The sequence below is a fragment of the Conger conger genome, chromosome 14, assembly GCF_963514075.1.
Source record: "Conger conger chromosome 14, fConCon1.1, whole genome shotgun sequence".
Taxonomy (NCBI): domain Eukaryota; kingdom Metazoa; phylum Chordata; class Actinopteri; order Anguilliformes; family Congridae; genus Conger; species Conger conger.
Window position 1 is genome coordinate 47,191,234 of NC_083773.1, and position 24,192 is coordinate 47,215,425.

The 24,192-nt window shown below is 44.9% G+C and overlaps 3 protein-coding genes and 1 long non-coding RNA gene across 7 annotated transcripts in view; 2 read left to right on the forward strand and 2 right to left on the reverse strand.

Moving 5' to 3' along the window:
* The window catches only part of gnas (GNAS complex locus), a 107,121-nt gene extending 106,613 nt beyond the window's left edge, over positions 1-508 (forward strand). For all 3 annotated transcript variants that reach the window (XM_061219073.1, XM_061219074.1, XM_061219077.1), the window contains exon 12: positions 1-508. This exon is cut by the window's left edge and continues 3,643 nt beyond it. The gene's annotated coding sequence lies outside the window, so the exon portion shown is untranslated.
* Positions 509-4,699: 4,191 nt separating this feature from the next.
* nelfcd (negative elongation factor complex member C/D) lies at positions 4,700-15,445 on the forward strand. Of its 2 annotated transcripts, none has more exons than XM_061219125.1 (15): positions 4,700-4,884; positions 5,373-5,485; positions 5,779-5,888; positions 6,302-6,411; positions 7,368-7,475; positions 7,810-7,962; positions 8,579-8,709; positions 9,317-9,482; positions 9,929-10,063; positions 10,854-10,993; positions 11,147-11,261; positions 11,417-11,512; positions 12,153-12,293; positions 13,969-14,098; positions 15,035-15,445. In XM_061219125.1, the coding sequence occupies exons 1-15, from the start codon at positions 4,828-4,830 to the stop codon at positions 15,067-15,069; spliced, it is 1,740 nt and encodes a 579-aa protein (XP_061075109.1). In that variant the 5' UTR covers positions 4,700-4,827; the 3' UTR covers positions 15,070-15,445. The 2 variants fall into 2 exon arrangements, with proteins under 2 accessions (XP_061075109.1, XP_061075110.1); XM_061219126.1 differs by having other exon boundaries at positions 5,376-5,485.
* Positions 10,540-15,170, reverse strand: LOC133109667 (uncharacterized). The gene is made up of 3 exons (XR_009704778.1): positions 14,924-15,170; positions 13,998-14,127; positions 10,540-10,927 (listed from the first exon to the last, which is right to left on the reverse strand). It is a non-coding gene; the product is annotated as an uncharacterized LOC133109667 (long non-coding RNA).
* A 61-nt stretch (positions 15,446-15,506) lies between the features above and the next one.
* ctsz (cathepsin Z) lies at positions 15,507-23,380 on the reverse strand. Its single transcript, XM_061219127.1, has 6 exons — positions 23,112-23,380; positions 19,685-19,848; positions 18,726-18,905; positions 18,206-18,356; positions 17,909-18,071; positions 15,507-16,663 (listed from the first exon to the last, which is right to left on the reverse strand). The coding sequence occupies exons 1-6, from the start codon at positions 23,249-23,251 to the stop codon at positions 16,538-16,540; spliced, it is 924 nt and encodes a 307-aa protein (XP_061075111.1). The 5' UTR covers positions 23,252-23,380; the 3' UTR covers positions 15,507-16,537.
* Positions 23,381-24,192: the final 812 nt, after the last annotated feature.

A 24,192-nucleotide genomic window follows, 5' to 3' on the forward strand; every position in this document is an offset into this window, starting at 1 on the left:
ACCTTTGCCAGCTAATCACCTGAGTCTGTTAGTGTAGTGTTAGCATGTCTGTGTACCTTTGCCAGCGAATCACCTGAGTCTGTTAGTGTTAGCATGTCTGTGTACCTTTGCCAGCTAATCACCTGAGTCTGTTAGTGTTAGCATGTCTGTGTACCTTTGATGGTTATTCACCTGAGTCTGTTAGTGTAGTGTTAGCATATCCATGTACCTTTGCCAGCTAATCACTTGAGTCTGTTAGTGTTAGCATGTCTGTGTACAATTGACTGTTATTCACCTGAGTCTGTTAGTGTGGTGTTAGCATGTGCGTGTACCTTTGCTGGCTATTCACGCCAAGACCTTTGAAGAGAGGACTTCCACCACAATGTACTAGAAGGTTCCAAGCTCTAAGCTGGTTTGAAATGGCTGAATACTTGATTTGTTAGTTAAGTAATGTAAGTTAATGCTCTGGGTTGTTTTTGTGAGGGTTTCTTCTTATTTTTGTTCTTTAAAGTTCTTCTGTTTTACTACATTATTACATTACATTATTGACATTTGGCAGATGCTCTTATCCAGAGCGACGTACAGTTGATTAGACTAAGCAGGAGACATTCCTCCCCTGGAGCAATGCAGGGCCTTAAGCGTTAAGGGCCTTGCTCAAGGGCCCAACGGCTGTGTGGATCTTATTGTGGCTACACCGGGATTAGAACCACCGAATTTGCATGTCCCAGTCATTTACCTTAACCACTACGCTACCGGCTGCCCTACAGAATATGTCAACCGTAGAGAGGCAGTAAGAGTGGGATAAACCTCCTGGCCTTGAACACAGGACTATCTGGGTGGGCTAACTGTCCTGTGGAGTGGTTGGTGAGATCTCTGATCCAAATGCCAGAGGAGATTGACACATTGTGCTAAATGTTGCATTAAGAAAATTGGGTAGACTGTTCTCATTGGAATTTACTGCAGACATGTTAAATTGCAACATCTTACTGGAGTGACACTCAAGAAGAGCTTAAGTGCATTTTTAGTCACGATACAGTCACAGCACAGGTATTTTCATGTGGATGTTGCAGTGTTTTTTAAACAAAGTTTAAAATGCCACTTTGCTGCTGATGGTAATGAGCGTTTGTGTTGATGTGGGAGACAAATTGTTAAAGATGTTTTTATGTGGTGTGTGAAGCAGACCTGGATCAAATATAAGCAATTATTTTGGATTCAAATACTTTTCTACACTTTACTACACTTGTCTGTTGTCTGGTGTTGAAACCTATGAAATACTCTCAAACATTGCAAACCCTGCCTTCGTGTCCTTGGCTGAATTGTATCAGGCTAGATTATTTGAGCACAGAAAAGTATTTCATTCCAAAAACAACATATTTGTCCCAGGTCTGGTGTGAAGGTGTAGCTTTGTGTCATCCCCAGTTCTTCCTGCTCTTCTGATGTAGAAATGCGATTATTAAGTTCATCAGTTCATCAACTTCTCTTGATATGCACATACCTTCTATGGCTCTGTTCCTCAAATCAGAGTACTTGAAGGCAGAGAACTGCTGGTTTTCCACCCTCCCGTTACCTGGGAGTCGGGTGTGAAGACACTCTGGCAAATTAGTAGCACTACCTTCAGTTAATTACCCAGGAGAAAAGAAAACATGGCCAGATTTGTATTCAAAGAGTTGATGGTCCCTGGTCTACGGGTCTACATCACCGTTACCAGAATCCTGTCCTGGAGGGCCACACTGCAGGTGTGTGGTGTGTTTCTGTACCAGTGATTCAGCTGATAATTGGCTGAAGAGTCCACACACCTTGGGCTCATTCCAATTGAGTTCCGCCAATATTCCAATCCGTTAAATTTTCCTTCTCGGAGCTTGGAACTCCTGTACTTTCCTTTGAGCAAGAAAACATAAAGCATGGTTTATAGATGATGGACCTGTGAATCCACCTCTCCCCAACTGCCACGCATACAGTATGCCACCTCTGTAATTGACGTGGCTTCGAACTGGCGTTTAAAGGAGCAAGGACATTCCATTTGCCTAATTAACATCCCTGTCAATTCCTTAAGGATGAGGATAAGAAAAAAGAGGTGTAAAACAAGTGATTGGAAAGAGCCCAGTATTCTCAAGGCCTTAATTGGATGCCAATTGAAAGGAAAGCACTAATACCTGCAGATAAACTACCTCTCTAGGATTTTAATATAACCCCTAGTTTTTGTACTGGACACAGTATCAGAATAACTGAATATTTATACACCATTCAACCATAGGTGATCTTAATGAACCAAACCCTACATTTATCAAACATGTTATTTCCCACTGTCGCTTTTGGTCCTGAATGTGCTACCAAGAAAAGCATGATATTTGCTATAAATCTGAAAAGGAATTAACATTACATTACTGGCATTTGGCAGACACTCTTATCCAGAGCGACATACAGTTGATTAGACTAAGCAGGAGACAATCCTCCCCTGGAGCAATGCAGGGTTATGGGCCTTGCTATATAAGGGCCCAACGGCTGTGTGGATCTTATTGTGGCTACACCGGGATTAGAACCACCAACCTTGTGTGTCCCAGTCTTTCACCTTAACCACTATGCTACAGGCCGCCCCAGACCTCTAGCTCTTGGTTTAGGCATGAACACCATTTTAAATGGTAAAATGGCTCAGAACAGGTAACAGGTAAGTATGGAGAAGGTGAGACATGGATACTCAGAAATGTTTTTAAAGATGCCTACATTTATTTTGCTCATGAAGACAACTTGTCTTCAGAACACATGGCACTGATTTCAATAAGACCTGCACGTGAACTAATAACAAGAACAGCCCGAGAATAAAAGCAAGTGGAAGGATGGCTGTGTCTGGACATGGGAAGAAAGAGCGGTAGTATCATTTCATGTATAATTAACCGAGGTGTTGGTCAGTGCAAATCTTCCTCTGGAAAATTACAAAAATCACAGAAAACATTTTCTAAATGGAAGACTTCCTCCTGAGCCTTGCAAAACATAGAATATCATGGAAAAGTTTTTTTTTGAAACTTTCATATATTCTAGATTCATTACACATAATGTGAAATATTTCAAGCCTTTTTTTGTTTTAATCTTGAGGAATATGGCTTAAAACTCATGAAAATCAGAAATCCAGTATCTCAAAATATTAGAATATTACATAAGAGCAATCACAAAAAGGATTTATAAACCAGAAATGTCGACCTTCTGAAAAGTATGTTCATTTATGCACTCAATACTTGGTTGGGCAGTCATGGGGAAGACTGCTGACTTGACAGTTGTCCAGAAGACACTCATTGACACTCTCCACAGGGAAGGTAAGCCCCACAGAAGGTCATTGCTGAAAGGGCTGGCTGTTCGCAGAGTACTGTATGAAAGCATATTCATGGTAAGTTGACTGGAACGGAAAAGTGTGGTAGGAAAAGGTGCACAAGCAACAGGGATGACCGCAGCCATGAGAGGATTGTCAAGCAAAGCCAATTCAAGAACTTGGGGGAGCTTCACAAGGAGTGGACTGAGGCTGGAATCCGTGCATCAAGAGCCACCACGCACAGACGTGTCCAGGAAATGGGCTACAAGTGTCGCATTCCGAGTGTCAAGCCACTCCTAAACCAGAGACAACGTCCGAAGCATCATACTTGGGCTAAGGAGAAAAATAATTGAGCCGTTGCTCAGTGGTGTCCTCTTTTCAGATGAAAGTACATTTTGCATTTCATTTGGAAATCAAGTTCCCAGAGTCTGGAGGAAGAGTGGAGAGGCACAGAATCCAAGTTGCTTGAAGTCCAGTGTGACGTTTCCACAGTCAGTGATGATTTGGGGTGCTATGTCATCTGCTGGTGTTGGTCCACTGTGTTTTATCAAGTCCAGAGTCGCAGCCGTCTACCAGGAGATTTTAGAGCACTTCATGCTTCTGTCTGCTGACAAGCTTTATGGAGATGCTGATTTCCCTTTCCAGCAGGACTTGGCACCTGCCCTCAGTGCCAAAACTACTCGTAACTGGTTTGCTGACCATGCTATTCCTGTGCTTGATTGGCCAGCCAACTCGCCTGAGATGAGAGACACCAGACCCAACAATACAGACGAGTTGAAGGCCGCTATCAAAGCAACCTGGGCTTCATAACACCTCAGCAGTGCCACAGGCTGATTGCCTCCATGCCACGTGGCATTGATGAAGTAATTTGTGTAAAAGGAGCCCCGACCAAGTATTGCATAAATGAACATACTTTTCAGAAGGTCGACATTTCTGTAGGGCGGCACAGATGGTGCAGTGGGTAGCAGTGCCGCCTCACAGCAAGGAGGTCCTGAGTTCGAATCCTGGTCGGCTGGGGCCTCTCTGTGTGGAGTTTGCATGTTTTCCCCGTGTTCGCGTGGGTTTCCTCCAGGTACTCCAGTTTCCTCCCACAGTCCAAAGACATGCAGGTTAGGCTGATTGGAGAGTCTAAATTGCCCATGGGTATGAGTGTGTGAGTGAATGGTGTGTGTGCCCTGTGATGGACTGGCGACCTGTCCAGGGTGTATTCCTGCCTTTCGCCCAATGTATGCTGGGATAGGCTCCAGCCCCCCAGCCCCCCTGCGACCCTGTTCAGGATAAGCGGGTTCAGATAATGGATGGATGGATGGATTAACAAGCTGGTGTAAAGGTCTACCTAATAAAGTGTATTTGGTTCAGTGCACTAAACTGGCAACGAGACCTCCTGGCCACAACGTGGTGCAATGTCATGTTATGAGTATGACGCAAAATTAATGCGACGATTTTCGTTGTTATTCTCAAACGACCAGAGTTTTTGGTATTTTAGTTAAAATTTGCATCAGAAATAGAAGCAGATTATTTTTTTCTTTTTTGTGGTGCATCTAGCTATGGATGAAGAATATTACGGCACGGCGGGCGACTGGGATGGCCCAGACGGCGGCATGGTAATGTAATTCATAGTGTAGGTAGCTAACTTAGCTACATCATTTCAGTTATATGATATTCAAAGTTACCGTGCTAGCTGGCTAACGTTTGGTGCACATAAACCGTTAATGTTATGTTATGAACGTACATTCGGACTAATGACTCGAGTAGATTGTGTTCGCTTTTCTTAGGTTTGACATTGAGGCATTGTTGAGTGTTGTATGCTTTTTTATTTTAGGACGTGGAAAAGCAATGTAATTTATGCCTTGGTGGTGAGCTAGCGTTAGGGAGGACAACCCCTAGTCGTGTATGTCTAGGAGTTGCGAGAGTGTGTAAGGTCCATGCACGCTAGATGGATCATTGTAGGGGGCTGGCTATTTTACTCTGATGCGACGCTACAATCTGACCTACTGTTCTATTGTAGAGTAAACCCGAGCCGTCAGCTAGCATGCTAACCCCAACTTCTGAGTTGTGTGTATCGTTGCCGTAGTGTGCTTCTTTCCGCCAGGAGGACGGCTATGTTGAGGGCGAGTCAGATGGAAAGGTACAAGAGGAATGCCTGCAGAAGTTTTCGAGTAGAGATTACATCATGGAGCCTGCTGTCTTTAACACACTCAAAACGTAAGATACTGGTAAAAATGACATCCTGTAGCGAAGTTCTAGCCATCAGTTGCCAGGATTGATGGAAATCAAGTCTCGTTTTTATTGTTAGCAAATGTACCTCTCCCCTGTCATTTCTTTCCTCAGTAGTAAACCGTGTTCCACTGGATGGAACCGTTTTAAAAAATCGAGTCCGGATCTGTAATCGGGGTTCTCCCGTCCTCGTGTTATGAGCTATTCTAGATCAGCACAGGTAGTGTAATTGATTGTATGAGACGCTGTATGAGCGAATCAGCGATCCACACTGTCTCCAGATACTTCCAGGCGGGTGGATCTCCCGAGCACGTCATTCAACTCCTGTCCGAAAACTACTCTGCGGTGGCGCAGACTGTCAACCTGCTCGCAGAGTGGCTTATTCAAATGGGTGCGTTTATTCCTCAAAGCACTACATAGCGTATACATGTTATTTTATTTATTTTTCAAGCTAAAAAGGCATGTATGCGCGTAAATGTCTTTAGATTCCTGTGTCTATACGAGGCTGTCCCTGCATGTTAAAAATGGTGGATTTTGCCAGCTTGTCTGAACGCTTTGAACCTGGAAGTGAGACGAGTGAAAATAATAGAGGTTTTTCGAAATTAATTTTAACAGTCCGTGTTGATATCTGTATTGGCGGTCTGGCTGTAGCCCTGCTATGTGAGAGGTCAGTTGAAGCGGATGATTACACCGCTAACTCCCTCCGCGTGGTTTGCGTCGGTGGCTTATTTTTAAAGCGAAGCCACCGCAGGCCTGATCTGGGTGCTTTCTCTGGCTGTCTGCTCGCTGTTTCTGGGGTCATAGGGATGGAGCCGGCTCAGGTCCAGGAACGAGTGGAGAACCATCTCAAGAGTCTCCTCATCAAGCACTTTGACCCGCAGAAAGCTGACTCTATTTTCACGGTGGAGGGAGAGGTATGTGCCTGACACCATGACACTTGCTGTTCCGGGTCACATCTCTGTTCTTCAGCCCAGGAATGAGTTCCGCTCCCAGTTACATTTTAAAAAGCAGAATTTAAGCTGTGTTCTGTTTGGTTAAGTGTGTGTTGTGGGATGTTTTGGGAAGTGACTGGATCAACGCTGCTTGGTTAAGTGTGAATGGGACACACTCCTCACAGAATATATTTAATTAGAAAATCTATCACCTGCTATGAGCATTCACACACAAAACTTTGAACGAACCTGGGCCCCATTTATGAATTCACTATCCCCCTACAGCTACAGACCAGACCCAAATATTCGCACACACACAAATGCATACATACTCACTAGCACACTGTGATAATAATTGTTGTTCGTGTTTACTGTTCTATTGTTGTTATTGATATTGAGTGTTTATTATGATCACTCTGATTATTCTTACTGTTACTCTTTATTACAGTTTCTGTTCACTATCTCCATATTCCTCTTTTTAGTTGTTTTTTCTTTCAGATAAAGCTCATGAGCTAGTTTTGGTCCACTATCAATACCCCCCTTTCTTTTCTGTTTTTTTCTTTCTTTTTCTCCCTCTCTATTTTCTTCCCAAAGTCTTAGTTATGCTTATGTATTATAGTACTTCAAATTTCCCATTAACATACACACATGCGCACATGCATATCATTCTTAAACAGTCTTCTCCCCTTTCTCCTGTCTGTATACCCATATCTATCTATGTCCCATTTGTTTGTTTTGTCTGTGCTTGTTGATGACTGTCCCTGCTGACTAATATCACCCTTCTGCAATTTTTTTCCTTTTAGTTTTTTCATGTTTTATCACAATGTTTTTTATTATTTTTTTGTTATACCCTCCCCTCTCAGAGGCTTCTGACCACATTTGAAAAAAAAGTGTGAATGGTGGGTGGTTTGGAAAGTAATGGGCTCTGTTGTGCTCAGACCCCAGCCTGGCTGGAACAGATGATCGCTCACACCACCTGGAGGGACCTGTTCTACAAGCTGGCAGAGGCCCACCCCGACTGCCTGATGCTCAACTTCACTGTGAAGGTACACAGTGGGGCTTCTCTGTGCTGGCTGTGGGATGTTCTGGAGTTGTCTGGAGTTGTCTGGAGTTGTCTGGAGTTGTCTGGAGGATACAGTGGTAAAGATCTTTGCCCTGGACCCAATGGCATTAATATGTGTGTGTGTCTGTGGTCTGTGTCTGGTCTGTGTGTGTGTCTGTGGTCTGTGTGTGTGTGTGTGTGTGTGTGTGTGTGTGTGTGTGTGTGTGTGTGTGTGTGTGTGTCTGTGTGTGTGTGTCTGTGTGTGTGTGTTTGTGTGTGTGTGTCTGTGCGTGCGTGCGTGCGTGCGTGCGTGTCTGTCTGTCTGTGCGGTTCTCCAGCTGATCTCGGACGCAGGGTACCAGGGGGAGATTACCAGCGTGTCGACAGCCTGTCAGCAGTTGGAGGTGTTCTCACGCGTGCTCAGGACCTCTCTGGCCACTCTGCTGGATGGGGGAGAGGACAACCTGGAGAAGAACCTGCCTGAGTTTGCCGTGAGTTTACCTCAACACATACACACACACACACTCTCTCACACACACACACACACACACCCACACTCTCACACACATTCACACTCTCACACACACACACACACTCTCTCACACACACACTGTCTCACACACACACTCTCTCACACACACACACACACACACACACTCTCTCACACACACACACACACTCTCTCTCTCACACACACACACACACACACTCTCTCTCACACACACACTGTCTCACACACACACTCTCTCACACACACACACACTCTCACACACACACACACACACACACACACTCTCACACACACTCTCTCTCACACACACACACACTCTCACACACACTCTCTCTCACACACACACACACACACTCTCACACACACTCACACGCACACACACACACACACACACACACACACACACACACTCTCACACACACACTCACACACTCACACAGACACACAGGATCTACCATCTGCTCTCGTGCACATTCATTAACCTGCATGTCCACGTACCTTACCTTAGTCACAGGAAATGTCTTACAGAAGCACACTTCCATTTTGAAATGGTTCTGCTGTTCTTGCCCTGTCCCTGCTCCATGCTGGCTCTGTAGAAGATGGTGTGTCACGGCGAGCACACTTACCTGTTCGCCCAGGCCATGATGTCCATCCTGTCTCAGGAGGAGCAGGGCGGCTCAGCCATGCGCAGGATTGGCCAGGAGGTACAGAAGTCCGCCCACCAGAGGTATGTCCCGCCCTCCCATCCTGTGAATAAATTACTCATCCTACCTCCCCCATCAATCAAACACTGATCATACACCCCCCCCCCCCCCCCCCCGTACGTCAATCAAACACTGATCCTACCTCCTGCCCTGTCAATCAAACACTGATCCTACCTCCCTCCCTGTCAATCAAATGGTCATCCTACCTTCCGCTCTGTCAATCAATCAAACTCTATCCTACCTTCCACTCTGTCAATCAACAATTCTACCTCTACACTGATCCCTGCCTTGCCAATTACGCACTCATCCTAATATGAATTTAGTGGGAAATCTGTGGTGTCAAGCTTGAAACAACGGTGCAATATAATATGTGGGTTATCCTGGGTCAAACTCTTTACCTGTTAGCTTGCATCTTGCTAATTTTGGGAATGTGCTGTAGGGTGTCTATTTGTAGATCTGGACGAACATTTATAAAGAATTCTGTATGATGTTGGGTTATTTTGCAGTGCTACACTACACTTTGAGATCCTTGTTAGGTAGGAGATGAAACTGTTAATATCTATGGTAGGAGATGAGATGGTTGATATCTATGGTTGGAGATGAGCATGCGTTCACTCCGGCTGTTGCCAGGGGCCATGATGCCAGCCAGATCACGCTGGCTTTGGGCACGGCTGCCGCTTACCCGCGGGCCTGCCAGGCTCTGGGCGCCATGCTGTCCAAGGGCGCACTGAACCCGGCTGACATCACTGTCCTCTTCAAGATGTTCAGCAGCATGGACCCGCCCCCGGTGGAGTTGGTGAGACCACATTACAGCCAATTACATTGCAGCACATTACATTACAGCGCAAATTGTGGGTCCCAAGTTATAGGGGAGGGATAAGGAGAGTGGTTGTCCTCGTGTAACGTACTACTTGCAGAACATTCTCAACAGGTTGAAAATAGGATGATACATTTTAAACATTTACTTCTCCAAAACTAAAGAACGGACATATTTCATATCTCTAATCGTGCTTCTTCAATGCCCTCTTGTGTAAATTGCTTATAAAAACCTAGAAAGTGTGACCAACCACCATGTTACTCCTTTAATATCCCTGAACTAAGGCATGTTCTGAAAACTGAAAACATTTTGCTACAATTTCTTTGTTGAACAATATGTTTTCTCCCGACAGTGTGCATGACCGTGTTCTCTGGCCACTTCAGATGATGACTGAATTGATGCACAATCTCTGATTGGCTCCTCAGATCCGAGTGCCCGCCTTCCTGGATCTGTTCATGCAGTCTCTGTTCAAGCCAGGGGCCAAAATCAACCAGGACCACAAACACAAGTACATCCACATCCTGGCCTATGCAGCCAGTGTGGTGGAGACCTGGAAGAAGGTGTGTGCGTGTGTGTGCTTGCGTGTGCGTGCTTGCGTGTGCGTGCGTGCGTGCGTGCGCGTGCGTGCGTGCGCGTGCGTGTGCGTGCGTGCGTGCGTGCGTGCGCGCGCGTGCGTGCGCGTGCGCGCGCGTGCGTGCGTGCGTGCGTGCGTGTGTGTGCGTGCGTGTGTGTGCGCGCGTGTGTGTGCGCGCGTGTGTGTGCGCGCGTGTGTGCGGGTGTGTGGGTGTGTGCGTGTGCGTGAGCACGTGGGTGCTGGTGTGTGTGTGTGCAGCCATGTAAAATATGTGATGTGAAAAATCACAGGTCTGCAGCATGAACCTGCAAGTTCATTTCTGATGAGTCTTCTCTGGAACATGTTAAAATATTGACCATATTTCAAAGGCTCACTTTTTTTGTTATAGTAAGCTCCATGAAATGTGAACAATTTTAACTGTTTAAAAGATCAAAAACACAGTTTAGAAAATAAAGAGGAAAATCTGATTGTTTTTTTTTATTGAGCTCAATTTAGCACAATTGCCAATAGTCCTACCATTCTTGTGCTGGCCCTTGACTGGGTAATTATACCAGACCCCTTAAACTGTAGTCCGGGAGGGCTGCAGTGTCCGCAGGTGGTCTTCAGTGGCCTACTTGAGTCTTGGAAATCAGGTGTGTGGAGTGGACAATAGCTAATAGGTGACTTACACAAGGCACTTGAGTTCTGAAGTGGCTGGATGCAGATCTCTGGTTATGGGCTGTTCAGGTCTTCCTGTCTCCCTCTCTCCTCTCCCCTCCTCTCTGTTTGGCTCCCAGAACAAGCGCATGAACATCAACAAGGACGAGCTCAAGTCCACGTCCAAGGCCACTGAGACCGTGCACAGCCTCTGCTGCAACGAGAACAAGGGAGCGACTGAGCTGGTGGCTGAGCTGGGCACGCTGTACCAGTGCATCCGGTGAGCCAAGCATATTTTCCTTTTTACTTTGAAAATAAAACCATGCCACCACAATATGTCCACCACAAATTTGTATAACAAAAAAAAATGTTTGAGTTTCTACCAGTTTCTGAGTGTGTGTGCATTCTCTTGACTTGGGCTAATGCGTTTCAGGTTCCCGGTGGTGGCCATGGGGGTGCTGAAGTGGGTTGACTGGACGGTTTCAGAGCCCCGGTACTTCCAGCTGCAAACAGATCACACCCCCGTTCACCTGGCCCTGTTAGATGAGGTACCATATGCTATTAGGCTCCGCCTCCAGCTTGTTATGCTCTGTTGTACCCCCCTCCCCCCATTTGACCCCTCCCCCCTGTATCTGACTCCCTCCCCCTGTATGTCTGATTCTTCTCCCTGTACTCCCTGACTCCTCCCCTCTGACTTCTCCAGATCAGCACGTGTCACCAGCTCCTCCACCCCCAGGTCCTGCAGCTGCTGGTCAAGCTGTTTGAGACTGAGCACTCTCAGCTCGACGTCATGGAGCAGGTGAGAGCACACAGACACACTCACACACACACACACACACACACACACACACACACACACACACACACACACACACACACACACACACAGACAGACACACACACACACACACACACTCACACTCGCACACACAGAAACACTCACACACTCACACACTCACAGACACACACACACACACACACAGACACACTCACACACAGACACACACACACACTCGCACTCACACACACACACAGACACACACACACACAAACACAGACACACACACTCACACACACTCACACACAGACACACACACACACACTCACACACACACACAGACACACTCACACACTCACACACACACACACAGACACACACACTCACACACAGACACACTATCACACACACGCACACACTCTCTCTCACACACACACACACTCTCAGCTCGACGTCATGGAGCAGGTGAGAGCGCACTCACACACACACACTCTCTCACACGCACGCACGCACGCACGCACACACACACACACTCTCAGCTCGACGTCATGGAGCAGTTGAGAGCGCGCGCGCACACACACACACACACACACACACAGGACCTGCTGGGACATGCGTGTGGATCAGCAGTAACCCCCGTTTCTCCCTCTGTGCTCATTAGCTGGAGCTGAAGAAGACCCTGCTGGACCGCATGGTCCACCTATTGAGTCGTGGCTATGTGCTGCCGGTGGTCAGCTACATACGCAGGTGCCTGGAGAAGCTCAACACTGACATCTCACTCATACGATACTTCGTCACTGAGGTGAGCCCTGGGCTTGGCTGTCTTTGTTAAACAGCTGTCAGGGGATGATTCAAAGCTAACGGCAAACAGAGAGCGAGCTACGCATACTCCAGGCAGGACGGCTTTAGCCTCATGTTCCCCAATTTATCACACAATTCGTGATCGAGTGGATCTGGGTCTAAAAATGACTAGTATCCCTTTAAAGTTGTACAATAAAATCCTGAGATGCATCTTTACATTACATTACATTAATGGCATTTAACAGACGCTCTCATCCAGAGCGAGGTACAACAAAGTGCAAAGTGTATACCCATAACCAGGGATAAGTGAGAAAGACCCTAGAGGGAAGTACAATTTCAACTGCTACCTGCACAACAAAGGGCCTATTCGATTTACATACAGAGAAACCAGTATGCAAGTAAACACAGACCAGCCCCTGACTTTACAGGTTTCTGTAAAGCAGAGAAAATAATTATCTAAACTGTCTGAAACTGGCTGCTGACAAAATAAGACCCAAGTGTCCAGTGACACACAGTGCCTTTGCATGTGCTAACCACAAGAGGGCAGTGCCCTCGTACTACCGCAACACGCAAATGTATGAACAAACCCCTTAACTAGCCAAACACTGCTTACCTAGCCAAACTAAAACATCCTGATACACAAGTAAATCACAGAAAGACAACAATTAAGGTTTACAGGGAGGTAGGGAGGGACAGGGAGAGGTGCGTCTTCAGTTTGCGCTTGAAGATGAGAAGAGTTTATACTGTTCTGACCTCCACGGGGAGTTCGTTCCACCACCGTAGAGCCAGAACAGACCGTATTCGTGAGCGTGAGGTGGAAGTTCGGAGCGGGGGAGGTGCCAAGCGGCCTGTGGAGGCCGAACGAAGAGGTCTGGCAGGTGTAGGGTCTTGATCTTGATCTTGATGTTTTATATTTCTGTGTGTATCGTCAAAGCATTTGTATACTTAAAGGTACAGTAGGTAACTTCGAACTCCTAACGGTCAAGAGAGGAATTGCAGCAACAAACACCCTCAAACCGCAACACTGTTTATACTGTTTATATCACTATAACGCGTAATATGAAGCGTTATTATGCTGTTCAGTGTTCTCATGCACAGTTTTGGAAAGCTGACGGTGACAAATGCGACAGACGTGTCAACTGCTGTCTTTTCGTGGTGTTCTATTAAGAAAATGTTGGCACGTGACTTTATGAAACGTTGGCTTAATGTGCTACACAACACTATTTTTGAAGTTTTCACTTTAGCTAACCAACTATATTATGAGCACGCAATGTATTTGCCTATGTAACTAGCTGGCTATATAACTAAGATATGATAGTCTACCCCAAGCGATGCAACTGGAATTTACAGTTTGATACAAATAAAAGTTTAGCTAAACTTGGTATGTTTTCGTTTTTTGTTTTTTTCCCCCGTTAATCAATTCGCTAATGCCGTTAAATATCGTTCCGAATGTTGGCAAAGATGACAGGTGCGGAGTGCGATTGCCTTGCCTTGCGACTGCTGAAAGGACCACTGCTGAAGTAGGCTTCCTAAAAATGTAGTGCCCCTCCAATTTCGTGAGTTTTGTCTGATCGTTCCCAATGGTGTGTGTACGGCTTCTACGTACTATCTTTAGTGTGCCTGTGTGGTGTAGGAAGCTTCGGGCATGTTGTCTGAGCTGCTGTGGGTGATTTCAGGTGCTGGATGTGATCGCTCCTCCTTATACCTCGGACTTTGTGCAGCTATTCCTGCCCATCCTGGAGAACGACAGCATCGCAGGCACCATCCGAGCCGAGGGAGAGCACGACCCCGTGGCAGAGTTCATCGGTGAGCCGCCTCAATAGACCTCTGTGCTGCTAACAGACAAGCACTCCGTGTTAGACCTCTGTGCTGCTAACAGGCTAGCACACTCTGTTAGACCTCTATGCTGCTAACAGACTAGCACACTGTTACACCCCTGTGCGGCTAACAGACTAGCACTCCGTGTTAGACCTCTGTGCTGCTAACAGGCTAGCACACTCTGTTAGACCTCTATGCTGCTAACAGACAAGCACTCCGTGTTAGACCTCTGTGCTGCTAACAGGCTAGCACACTCTGTTAGACCTTTATGCTGCTAACAGGCTAGCACACTGTTACACCCCTGTGCTGCTAACAGACTAGCACTCCATGTTAGACCTCTGTGCTGCTAACAGGATAGCACACTGTTACACCCCTGTGCTGCTAACAGACTAGCACTCCGTGTTAGACCTCTGTGCTGCTAACAGGCTAGCACACTGTTACACCCCTGTGCTGCTAACAGACTAGCACCCCGTGTTAGACCTCTATGCTGCTAACAGGCTAGCACACTGTTACACCCCTGTGCTGCTAACAGGCTAGCATACAGCATTAGACGTCTTTGCTGCTAACAGGCTAGCACACCATATTCTACATCTGTGCTGCTAACAGGATAGCACCCAGCATTAGACCTCTGTGCTGCTACCAGGCTAGCACACCGTGTTAGACCTCTATGCTGCTAACAGGCTAGCACACCGTGTTAGACCTCTATGCTGCTAACAGGCTAGCACACGGTGTTACACCTCTATGCTGCTAACAGGCTAGCACACAGCATTAAGCCTGCATTAGCTATGCACAGAGGCTATGATGCGTAGTTACATTTCTGGGGAGGTGCGTGTCAGGCTATGCCGTAGCCTCTGCATAGATTCGACACGGAAGTATAAATCAGGCTGGTGAGTGTTTCCTGACTTGCTTGCTTCTGCGTTTCAGCTCACTGCAAATCCAACTTCATTATGATGAACTAAGACTGAAGACCACACTGGTGTTGGGGGCTGGAAGACCAGTAGTAAGAGGCAGACTAACTTTGTACATAAGACTGTTATGCCCAGCCTCAGACAGAGGTGGGTGTACATTGTGGGTGACAAGAGGAACCCCTCCCTTATGAACATTCTATAAGAGCAGAAACATTCGGGGGTTGTTTTTTTTTTTTTTTTTTTTCCTTCTTCAGTTTGGTTCCCGTGGCACTGCTCGCTACAGAAAATACAGGTGGAAGCCCAACATCTGGTGAAGAATATCCATCTTTTTTCACCTACCTTTTTTTTTTTTTTTAAAGTACAAAATTTGTTGTAACAGGGTGTCCACCAAGGTGGTTTAGTACATAAAAACATACCTGTTCTACAACCTGGATGTGCTGTACTCCTTGCTTTTATCTGGAACTGGAACTTGCACGCAACACACTTGATTATGTCAAATCGATTTATTTTGAAAATAAATTGTCACAGTGAAATAAAAATCACAGCTGATTTCTCTGACAGAAGAAAAGGCACATGAATCCACAGCTAGGAATATATCAGCCATCTTGTCTCTTTCCCAAGCACAGCAGGGAAAGACCCAGGTACAGGGGAAGAGAGTTGAAAAGACTTTTCAACAAATCACAACAAAAGTCTATAGAACACATTTAAGTGATGATGATTGTTTTCTTTTACAGCTCATTAAATATTTGTTGATAAAGGTACAATAGATTCGATTTGTGTTAAAATATTGTTATAAGACCATTATAAACCCCTCCTATCATTGAAAAAGGCTCACTGATGTTGTCTCACCCTCTGCCTTGGTTTATAGTCCTTAAATTAGTCTTTCAAAACATGCAGTGTATAACTACAATATTTTGAGCTCATTCGTTGAAAATTGGTTCCATTTGCCACAGCCAATTGCCTGGGGGGGGTTCAATGTCAGCGCATTCCGAGAAGGGGGATGGATAAACAGCGTTCTGGTCTGGGTATTTGTTGCTGCAATTCCTCTTTTGACCGAAATTACCTATTGTACCTTTAAAAGTGGCACGATATGGCTGACAACCTTGTTTGACAGAACGTGATATGGCTATTGATAATAGTTAGTGGTTTCTTTGGTCGACTTGATTTTTCATAGGTTAGTATTTCTAAATGTGGCTTAAAAAACCCTTTTCCTTTCGGTCTTAAAAATGATCAGTGTTTAAAACATGAATTGATAAAACATGATTACAGTCCACAGTTGGCACAGGATCCTATCAATGTGCAAAAATTAAAAAAGTAAAACATTCCCTTATCTCAGCATAGTGAATGGAGATGTTAAAATGTTGGATGTGAAGATAAGACTGATGAACCTGCAGACGGGGCCCTGCGTCCGCCCCAAGGATTTGCGTCGGACAGGAAAAGGAAATTGAGCGAAGGGGACAAAGTGAGGCGCCAGGCGCTCCTGTGGTGCGTGCAGTACTGTGGGTTTTTGGGCTGTGGCCTACAGGTAGTTCTTGGGCAAGATGGGGTCTCCATACATGCAGTCCTCCTCCACAGCCAGGTTGTATGTGCTTCCAGAGCCACCCTTATAGGCGCTGGTCACAATCCGCAGCCAGCCCTTCTCACCCTGCAGGAGAGAGAGACACCATCACCTCCCAGCTTTCCTTAAAAGGGAAACTGACGCTATATAATGCCAGGCTGTGGTTTAGTATCAGAGGGGATGGCATATAATGCCGTGGCCTGTAGCGTAGTGGTTAAGGTACATGACTGGGATCCGCAAGGTTAGTGGATCGATCCCCGGTGTAGCCATTATAAGATCTGCACAGCCGTTGGGCCCTTGAGCAAGGCCCTTAACCCTGCTTTGATCAAGGGGAGGATTGTCTCCTGCTTAGTCTAATCAACTGTATGTCGCTCTGGATAAGATTGTCTGCCAAATGCCAATAATGTAATGTAAATGTGCCATTTTAAAGCATTCAAGATCACTTTAGCTGAGCATCCTATAATTTGCTGCACTTCTTTATACGTTTTCCCCTCTCCAATCAAGTTTTTAATCAAATGACGTTGTTCCTCCGAACAACGTTTGGAATGGCCCATTTTACTTAGCAATTCAAAAGGAAATATATTTTATAACAATGTGTTTAACATTTGCTTCCATTCTTCCTTAATAAAGGACAATTAATGACACCTGCTTTTTTCACAGAATGAATCAATTCTCTAATTAAACTCCACGCTTTAAACATGCCCCTTTCAATGAATGAGTCAATTACTCATAACAAGCAGCATTCATGTCATGACAGTTTGGTCTGTTGTTTTTATATTACACACCTACATCTACAAGTAAATTATTTGCCATGCAGAAATATCACAACTTCTAAGAACAGTGGTTCATCAGGTTACTGATGTTGTACTGCTATTTTTTGTGTCAGGCTGTGGTTTAGTATGAGAGGGGATGATGTATAATGCCAGGCTGTGGTTTAGTATGAGAGGGGATGATGTATAATATCAGGGTGTGGTTTATTATGAGAGGGGCTGATGTATAATGTCAGGGTGTGGTTTATTATGAGAGGGGATGATGTATAATGCCAGGCTGTGGTTTAGTATGAGAGGGGATGATGTATAATGCCAGGCTGTGGTTTAGTATGAGAGGGGATGATGTATAATGCCAGGGTGTGGTTTATTATGAGAGGGGATGATGTATAATGCCAGGGTGTGGTTTATTATGAGAGGGGATGATGTATAATGCCAGGCTGTGGTTTAGTATGAGAGGGGATGATGTATAATGCCAGGGTGTGGTTTATTATGAGAGGGGCTGATGTATAATGTCAGGGTGTTGTTTAATATGAGATGGGATGATGTATAATGCCAGACTCACCCAGGGCTCTCCCCAGGAGTTGCGGACGATCCAGTACTCCACGCCGTTCTCCACACCCCAGCCGGCCACAGATATGATGTGATTGATGAAGGGCTCAACTTGGTACTCTGAGTACAGACCCCCTGTGTAAGCATCCAGCTTCTCTGTGGCCATGATCCCACAGCTGTGCAGAAACAGAGACATATCTAATTTCTCATCGCCTGGGCCATGTAAGCACCTAAGTCATGTTCGCCCAAGTCTGGATGTTTGCACTTATGGAAGTCTCCGGACTCTCCATCGTGTAAATGTAAACTGTACCTGATGGGTCCTCCAGTGTAAATCTCTGCCATCATCTTCTCCCGCCCGCTGACTCCCCCAAAATCCCCAACCTTCCACAGGGTGTAGTTCTGCACAATGTTGCACACTCCGAATGTTGTGCAGGTCCCACACTGGTTGAAAGGCTTACACTCTGAAACATGGACCACAGGTTTTAGATTTGAGAGACAATCTATTTTTAACCTCTATTTTTTTTTTTTTTTTACTTCAAATGTCATCAATTTGGAAAGTGAGGTCAGTAGCAGTGAGGTCTGTTTGTGTGCTAGAATGTGAGATCATGTGGCCTGTTTCTGTGCTAGAATGTGAGATCATGTGGCCTGTTTCTGTGCTAGAATGTGAGATCATGTGCCCTGTTTCTGTGCTAGAATGTGAGATCATGTGGCCTGTTTGTGTGCTAGAATGTTGGATCATGTGGCCTGTTTGTGTGCTAGAATGTGGGATCATGTGGCCTGTTTCTGTGCTAGAATGTGGGATCCTATGGATGGTGTGGTTCTGGGCTCACTCTGGTCTTTGGCCTGGTAGTTATTGCAGGTTTCGTCTGGGATGCCGTGGGAGTTGGCGTACTCCCACACCCCTGTGTGGTCCCCCCCATGACAGGACCCTGCCTCCCCGCAGTCAATCACGTTCTGCACAGACAGGTACGCCGACGGCCACGCCCCTTTCCGCTTGATGTTAATCCGATCTGTCAGGAACGGACAGGGTAAATGCAGACAATATTCCACTGAATGGACAGCTCCTGTTTAACTGAAGTGAATGACGGGAAATTAAATGAATCGGAGGCTGATTGGACACAGTTGGAAGGAACATCAACTTCCACCATTGTAGCTTTTAGTTCCACCAACAGGGACTGCTCTAGCGTTGACGGTGTAATCATGTTGGTGTATTGCGTGCCTGACTACGCTCTCACAGATGGAAAAGAGGAAAAGAGGCTGTGGTCAGGGAATACATTTGATGATGCAGAACTTTCTACAAAGTTTCATAAGAATAAAGTCCTAATTGTGTCAGAATGATAAGAACTGCAGATGCTGTAGATTTTATAATGGCCTGTGACTGGTCATTAAATTCCACTTTATGGGCCTTGACAAAATTATGGTGTTGGCTGGAGTAAAGGCCCATTCACACCAAGAACTATAAAATTATGTGAGCATTCACACTGCTGAACAACAAGGTTCTGTAAATAGTTTCTCGGCTATGTCATCTGCCATTTTGCATGTGGCGCCCTGTAAATTCGGATGGATTTTGATAAGCCGTCCGTCAGTGTTTTATCGTTCATTGACCTGGAAAAAATAGTCTGAAAGTGATCCCAGCTATATTGCGTCACTGTCGTTGTCACTACAGTTGTGTAGACTCCGCGATCCACTTGAGTTAGAATGGTTTTAAAACAACATGTTTGTAATTATCGTTACAGTTATTGTTAATGCTGTGGATGGACCTTAAGGGAGGGATAAGGAAGTTTGGTACCGGCCAAAGCGCTGGTGCTCCCGTGAGCCCAGCAGGACCCGCAGTACTGGGGGATGTGCTGGTTCCGAGTGGTGCTGACGAAGTTGGTTCCGTTGATGTTCCTCCAGTCCCAGGCTTTGGGCAGGTTAGCGATGTTCAGGTACTCGTGGGGCCGGGGCCTTGTCCTAAAAAGCGAAAACGCACAAAAGGCGGCGGCTGTTAAAAAACCGACTAACATAACTCCTATTCACAGCCTGGCATTTCAAACGCGCAGTAACAAACGCACTGTGAACACCCGACATCCAGCTCTCAAGAACAGGCCATGGACCACAGGGACAAAATAACCTTGGTCAGTTCTCATCCTTTCTTAAGTGATGTGATCGCTTTTACCGATTTATGCTGCACACAAAGGAATTACTGGTTTTTCAGACCATAAAAGTCTCAAGGCCAGTAGTAGGCTACTTGGCTTACTTGCTAAACAGTCTCTCCTCCGGGCTATACCAACTTCCAAAGCTTGTGATGTTGGTGTGGTGTGCTCTGCTTCCGGTTTATACATGTAGTGCCTGAAAAACCTGTTTCTTCTTACATTAGCGTCATCCCGCTTAGTCAACTGAAACATCCAAATTATATTTCCTCAACACTTCCTCAAATGCAGAAACCGCATCAGCACTCAAGCTTATGCATTCTGAGAAATGCAGAACTTATTTGTTCAGCACGTCGTTGAAAGAAGCAGACAGAGAGGCATCCTCCGAAACGCAAGCATCACACCAGACATTCCCAGAGGAATGGACCGCTGCATGCACGAGTCTGCAGATGCCCCCGTAAAAAAACCCCCAAAAAACCAAGCATCACAGTGCGGGGGCTACACCTGAATCCACAAAAGCTAAAAGCATGCAGCGGAAAACATCCAAATCCGCTCTGAGCTTCCAGCATCCACCAACACAAGAATTTTCATAGTCGCAGTTTTGCTACCTTGGCAACCTGGTCACTGATTCATGAAACGTTTTGAAACGTCGAATGGCCAGGGCGTGGGAAGCCTGTAAAGGACTGAATGACACCTGGACGTCAAAACGAAATATTGCAGCCTAGTGCACATCTATATGTAGGGTACACACATGAAACGCCACCAGTCCCACATATACAATACAAGGAATTGCCACTCTGGAAGTCCCCTGTGGAACGTCCTATGTGGAACGTTCAATGCCGTCATACTTAAAACTCGTGATTACCACAAGATATGACGACCGCAAAAGAACGCCATGAATTTGAACGTGATTTTGAACTTATTATTTTCTGATACTATTTTAGTTTTCTAGTTTTTTTTTTGTTTGTTATGAGACGCCTCGTAAAATTACGTAAATGAAACCCAAAAGTTGGCCTAATAGCTACTCACACGACCGACTAACGTTTAAAAAAAAGAAAAGTACGGTTTTGGCCTATTTTATAGCTTTACATAGTATCTATACGCGTAAATAGCCCCCAGTTTACTAAGCCTCAAATATTACTAATAGGCTATGGCATAAAGCAGGAAGTAGACCGTAGTTTAATTTAGCCTAAAAATGAAACATTTTAGCTTACGCTATCTGAAAATTTATTTTATAAGAACAGGGTAAAGAAAAATGTCCTAAAAGATTTTAATAGTTGTACGATATCTTACAAACTAGCGAGCGGCCCCGGACGCTGAAGACTTGTTTAACAATTTTCGTTGCTGAAAAGCTCGAACTACTTCCTTACAGTTCCACCATTACTGTAAAATATCGTAATAGCCTAATCTTCAACGTATAATTTAACATTGTTGAAACAAGGACACATGGACCTCCGCAGGAATCAACTGTAACGTTAATGTTTTTAGCGAAGTTTCTGTTTCAGGTAAATCATGTGCGTTATTCGTAGGCTACGTTGGCTAGCGCTACATGTTTACTTTAAATCACGCTGCTGTTTCACAAGAGGCTACTGTTACATGTGCGTTCTACTAATTTACTGTCCTGGTTTAGTAGGGAGGACAACCGAAAAATTTATTTCCGGAAATCAACATGAATATTATGATTATTATCTCAGTTTAACCTTAAATTAACGTGTGGTGGACAATAATTCTGCTTAGGTTGAATTTTAATGTGACAAAATGACTGTTTTTGTGGCTATTAAGCGCTCATTTTACCAGCATTCCATCAATGTTAAATGCTGGACCCCGACGGCACCGAAAAACAGGCAGATTTCACTGCCATTCCATTCTTTACGTATATGGAGCTCGAAAATGGTGACACAACAATAGCTTTTGCTGGTTTACTTCACGCGCTCATACATGGCAGTTGGTGGCAGTTCGAACTGTCAAAAGTGTGACTGGAGCCAGGTCAATATTTTTGCTGGGTACTCGGTATGTCCAGCCTTATAAGTCTAAAGTCCCTGGTTACTTTTTCATAGTTTCAATGGATTTTGACAATAGACATGTCAGACTTCAATCATGTTAACGCTCTCGAGCGTGCGTCAAAGTTTAGGTAGCAAATAACAGTGCTGTATCCTTCTGACGTCATTTACATAGCTACAGAACTGTCCGATCACGCCGAATCACTGATAGAAACAAGATGAATTAATGACGATTCAGAAAATGTATAACTTTTAAAGATTTAAATAAATCCTATGGTGGGACTTTTGCCATTTATGGACGGTACGACAGAAAATTCCGGTGCCGTCGAACTTAATCGAATGTTTTTATTTATATCGTTCGAATGACCAAGTGCCGTTAAAAAGCAAATTGTATGGCTTTGTGCTATTCGCGTATGCTAGCTACATCATGCTAACATCGTACAGGGACCAGTAAAGGCTTAGAACACACTAGCACTTAGTTATTGTAAGTTTGATCACCTCTACTGTAAAGTAAAAAAGTGGACAAATTACGTTTTCTGTGAGAAACCTATTGGCGAGCTCACGTGCACACACAGCGGTCTACATTCTAAAGCTCCACTTTGCCCTCCCTAGGTTTAGACGATATTATCTGTTTATGTCGGTATTAAGATTAATGTTACATACCAGTTTCTTTCCGTAATTTAAATAACCCAGTCATCAAACTACTATACTTGGCTACTTGGCGAATCAGCAAACCGGTCTTCACTCTAGTTAACTTATTGATAAATAGTGTTTAAATTGGATGCAGGTAGTGTTGCCGCTCAGGTACACTTAGTTTAGCCTCTCAGTTTTATCATTTTTGAATCGGCATAAAATCACTGTCTTAACACGCTCAGTTACCTAACATTAGGCTAGCCAACGGGAGCCAAATTAAGAAAAAGCAACTAATGTTAGCTAGCTACTCTGTTAGATAAATTAGCTGACAGACAGCCACCAAAATCACAGCAAGCTGATAACTAAACTAATTCACACAAAATTGCTCAGCTAGCGGAACAGAAAATATGCATTTAAAAACAGGAGAAAAAAATGATTCGGCCAGACGTACTTGATTCCAAACTGGGGTTTCCTCAGCGCTGGTCGGTAACATGGCTCATCCTCATTGAAGTAGCGCCCGGCGAATGCACCGGACAACACGCATACAAATAAAAGCAAGAGTCGGGCCATATTGAACGTGTCTACAGTCATATGACCACAGTTATACTTTTGCTAAGTATTTATACAGGTCGATGATTTGGGTTGGTTCAACGTGGATAAAACAGTTCCGCCGAGCAGCTGACAGTGAAAGAATAAAAATATCACTGGCATGTGACTTCCGGTTGTAGCAAGACCTGCCAGTTTGCATCCAGCAAGCGACATGTGCTGCAATAATGTCAACAAGACTAAATTAAATTAAATCAACCTATATTAAATCAACGTTTTACACGAAGCTGCTTATTTTACTTGCTACCTTAATAGGCTACTCAATGATCAAATTACCTACAAGGATACTTGATGGCACAGAAACACACCGAAAGGCTAGTTTGTATTGTAGAAAAATGCTTAAAATGTCACTTTTTATAACCTTTATTTAAAAGTATAGTCCTTTATGAATTTACTACTGTTATTACCAGTATGTTACTGTATTTATACCACTTATTTGTGATAGTGACTTACATGGTACATTGTGGAATTACTTGTGACTTCAATTCCATATTTCTTTCTCAGTAAATTATTCATTCATTCATTCATTATCCTAACCCACTTATCCTGAGCAGCGTCACAGGGGGGCTGGAGCCTATCCCAGCATACATTGGGTGAAAGGCAGGAATACACCCTGGACAGGTCGCCAGTCCATCACAGGGTACACACACACACACTCATACCCACGGGCAATTTAGACTCTCCAATCAGTCTAACCTGCATGTCTTTGGACTGTGGGAGTACCCACATGAACACAGGGAGAACATGCAAACTCCACACAGAGAGGCCCCGGCTGACGGGGAACCCAGGACCTCCTTAACTCCATGTCCTATGGGCCCTAGTGTCTGCAGGTATTTGCTCCTACTGTGCGACACCTAATTATTAAACCTGCTTGGTTCAGATAAGCTAATTAGTGAGATCAGGTGGTGTAGCGCACGGTTGAAGCA

Excerpts from the sequence above, each read along its gene's own strand:
- nelfcd (XM_061219125.1), top strand. The coding sequence starts at position 4,828 with ATGGATGAAGAATATTACGGCACGGCGGGCGACTGGGATGGCCCAGAC. Across the intron at positions 5,889-6,301 it reads AGAGTGGCTTATTCAAATGG|GGATGGAGCCGGCTCAGGTC; the intron begins GTGCGTTTATTC and ends CTGGGGTCATAG. Across the intron at positions 11,262-11,416 it reads ACCTGGCCCTGTTAGATGAG|ATCAGCACGTGTCACCAGCT; the intron begins GTACCATATGCT and ends TGACTTCTCCAG.
- ctsz (XM_061219127.1), bottom strand. The coding sequence starts at position 23,251 with ATGACTGTAGACACGTTCAATATGGCCCGACTCTTGCTTTTATTTGTA. Across the intron at positions 18,072-18,205 it reads TACACTGGAGGACCCATCAG|CTGTGGGATCATGGCCACAG; the intron begins GTACAGTTTACA and ends GTTTCTGCACAG. Across the intron at positions 16,664-17,908 it reads ACTCCTGGGGAGAGCCCTGG|GGTGAGAAGGGCTGGCTGCG; the intron begins GTGAGTCTGGCA and ends TCTCTCCTGCAG.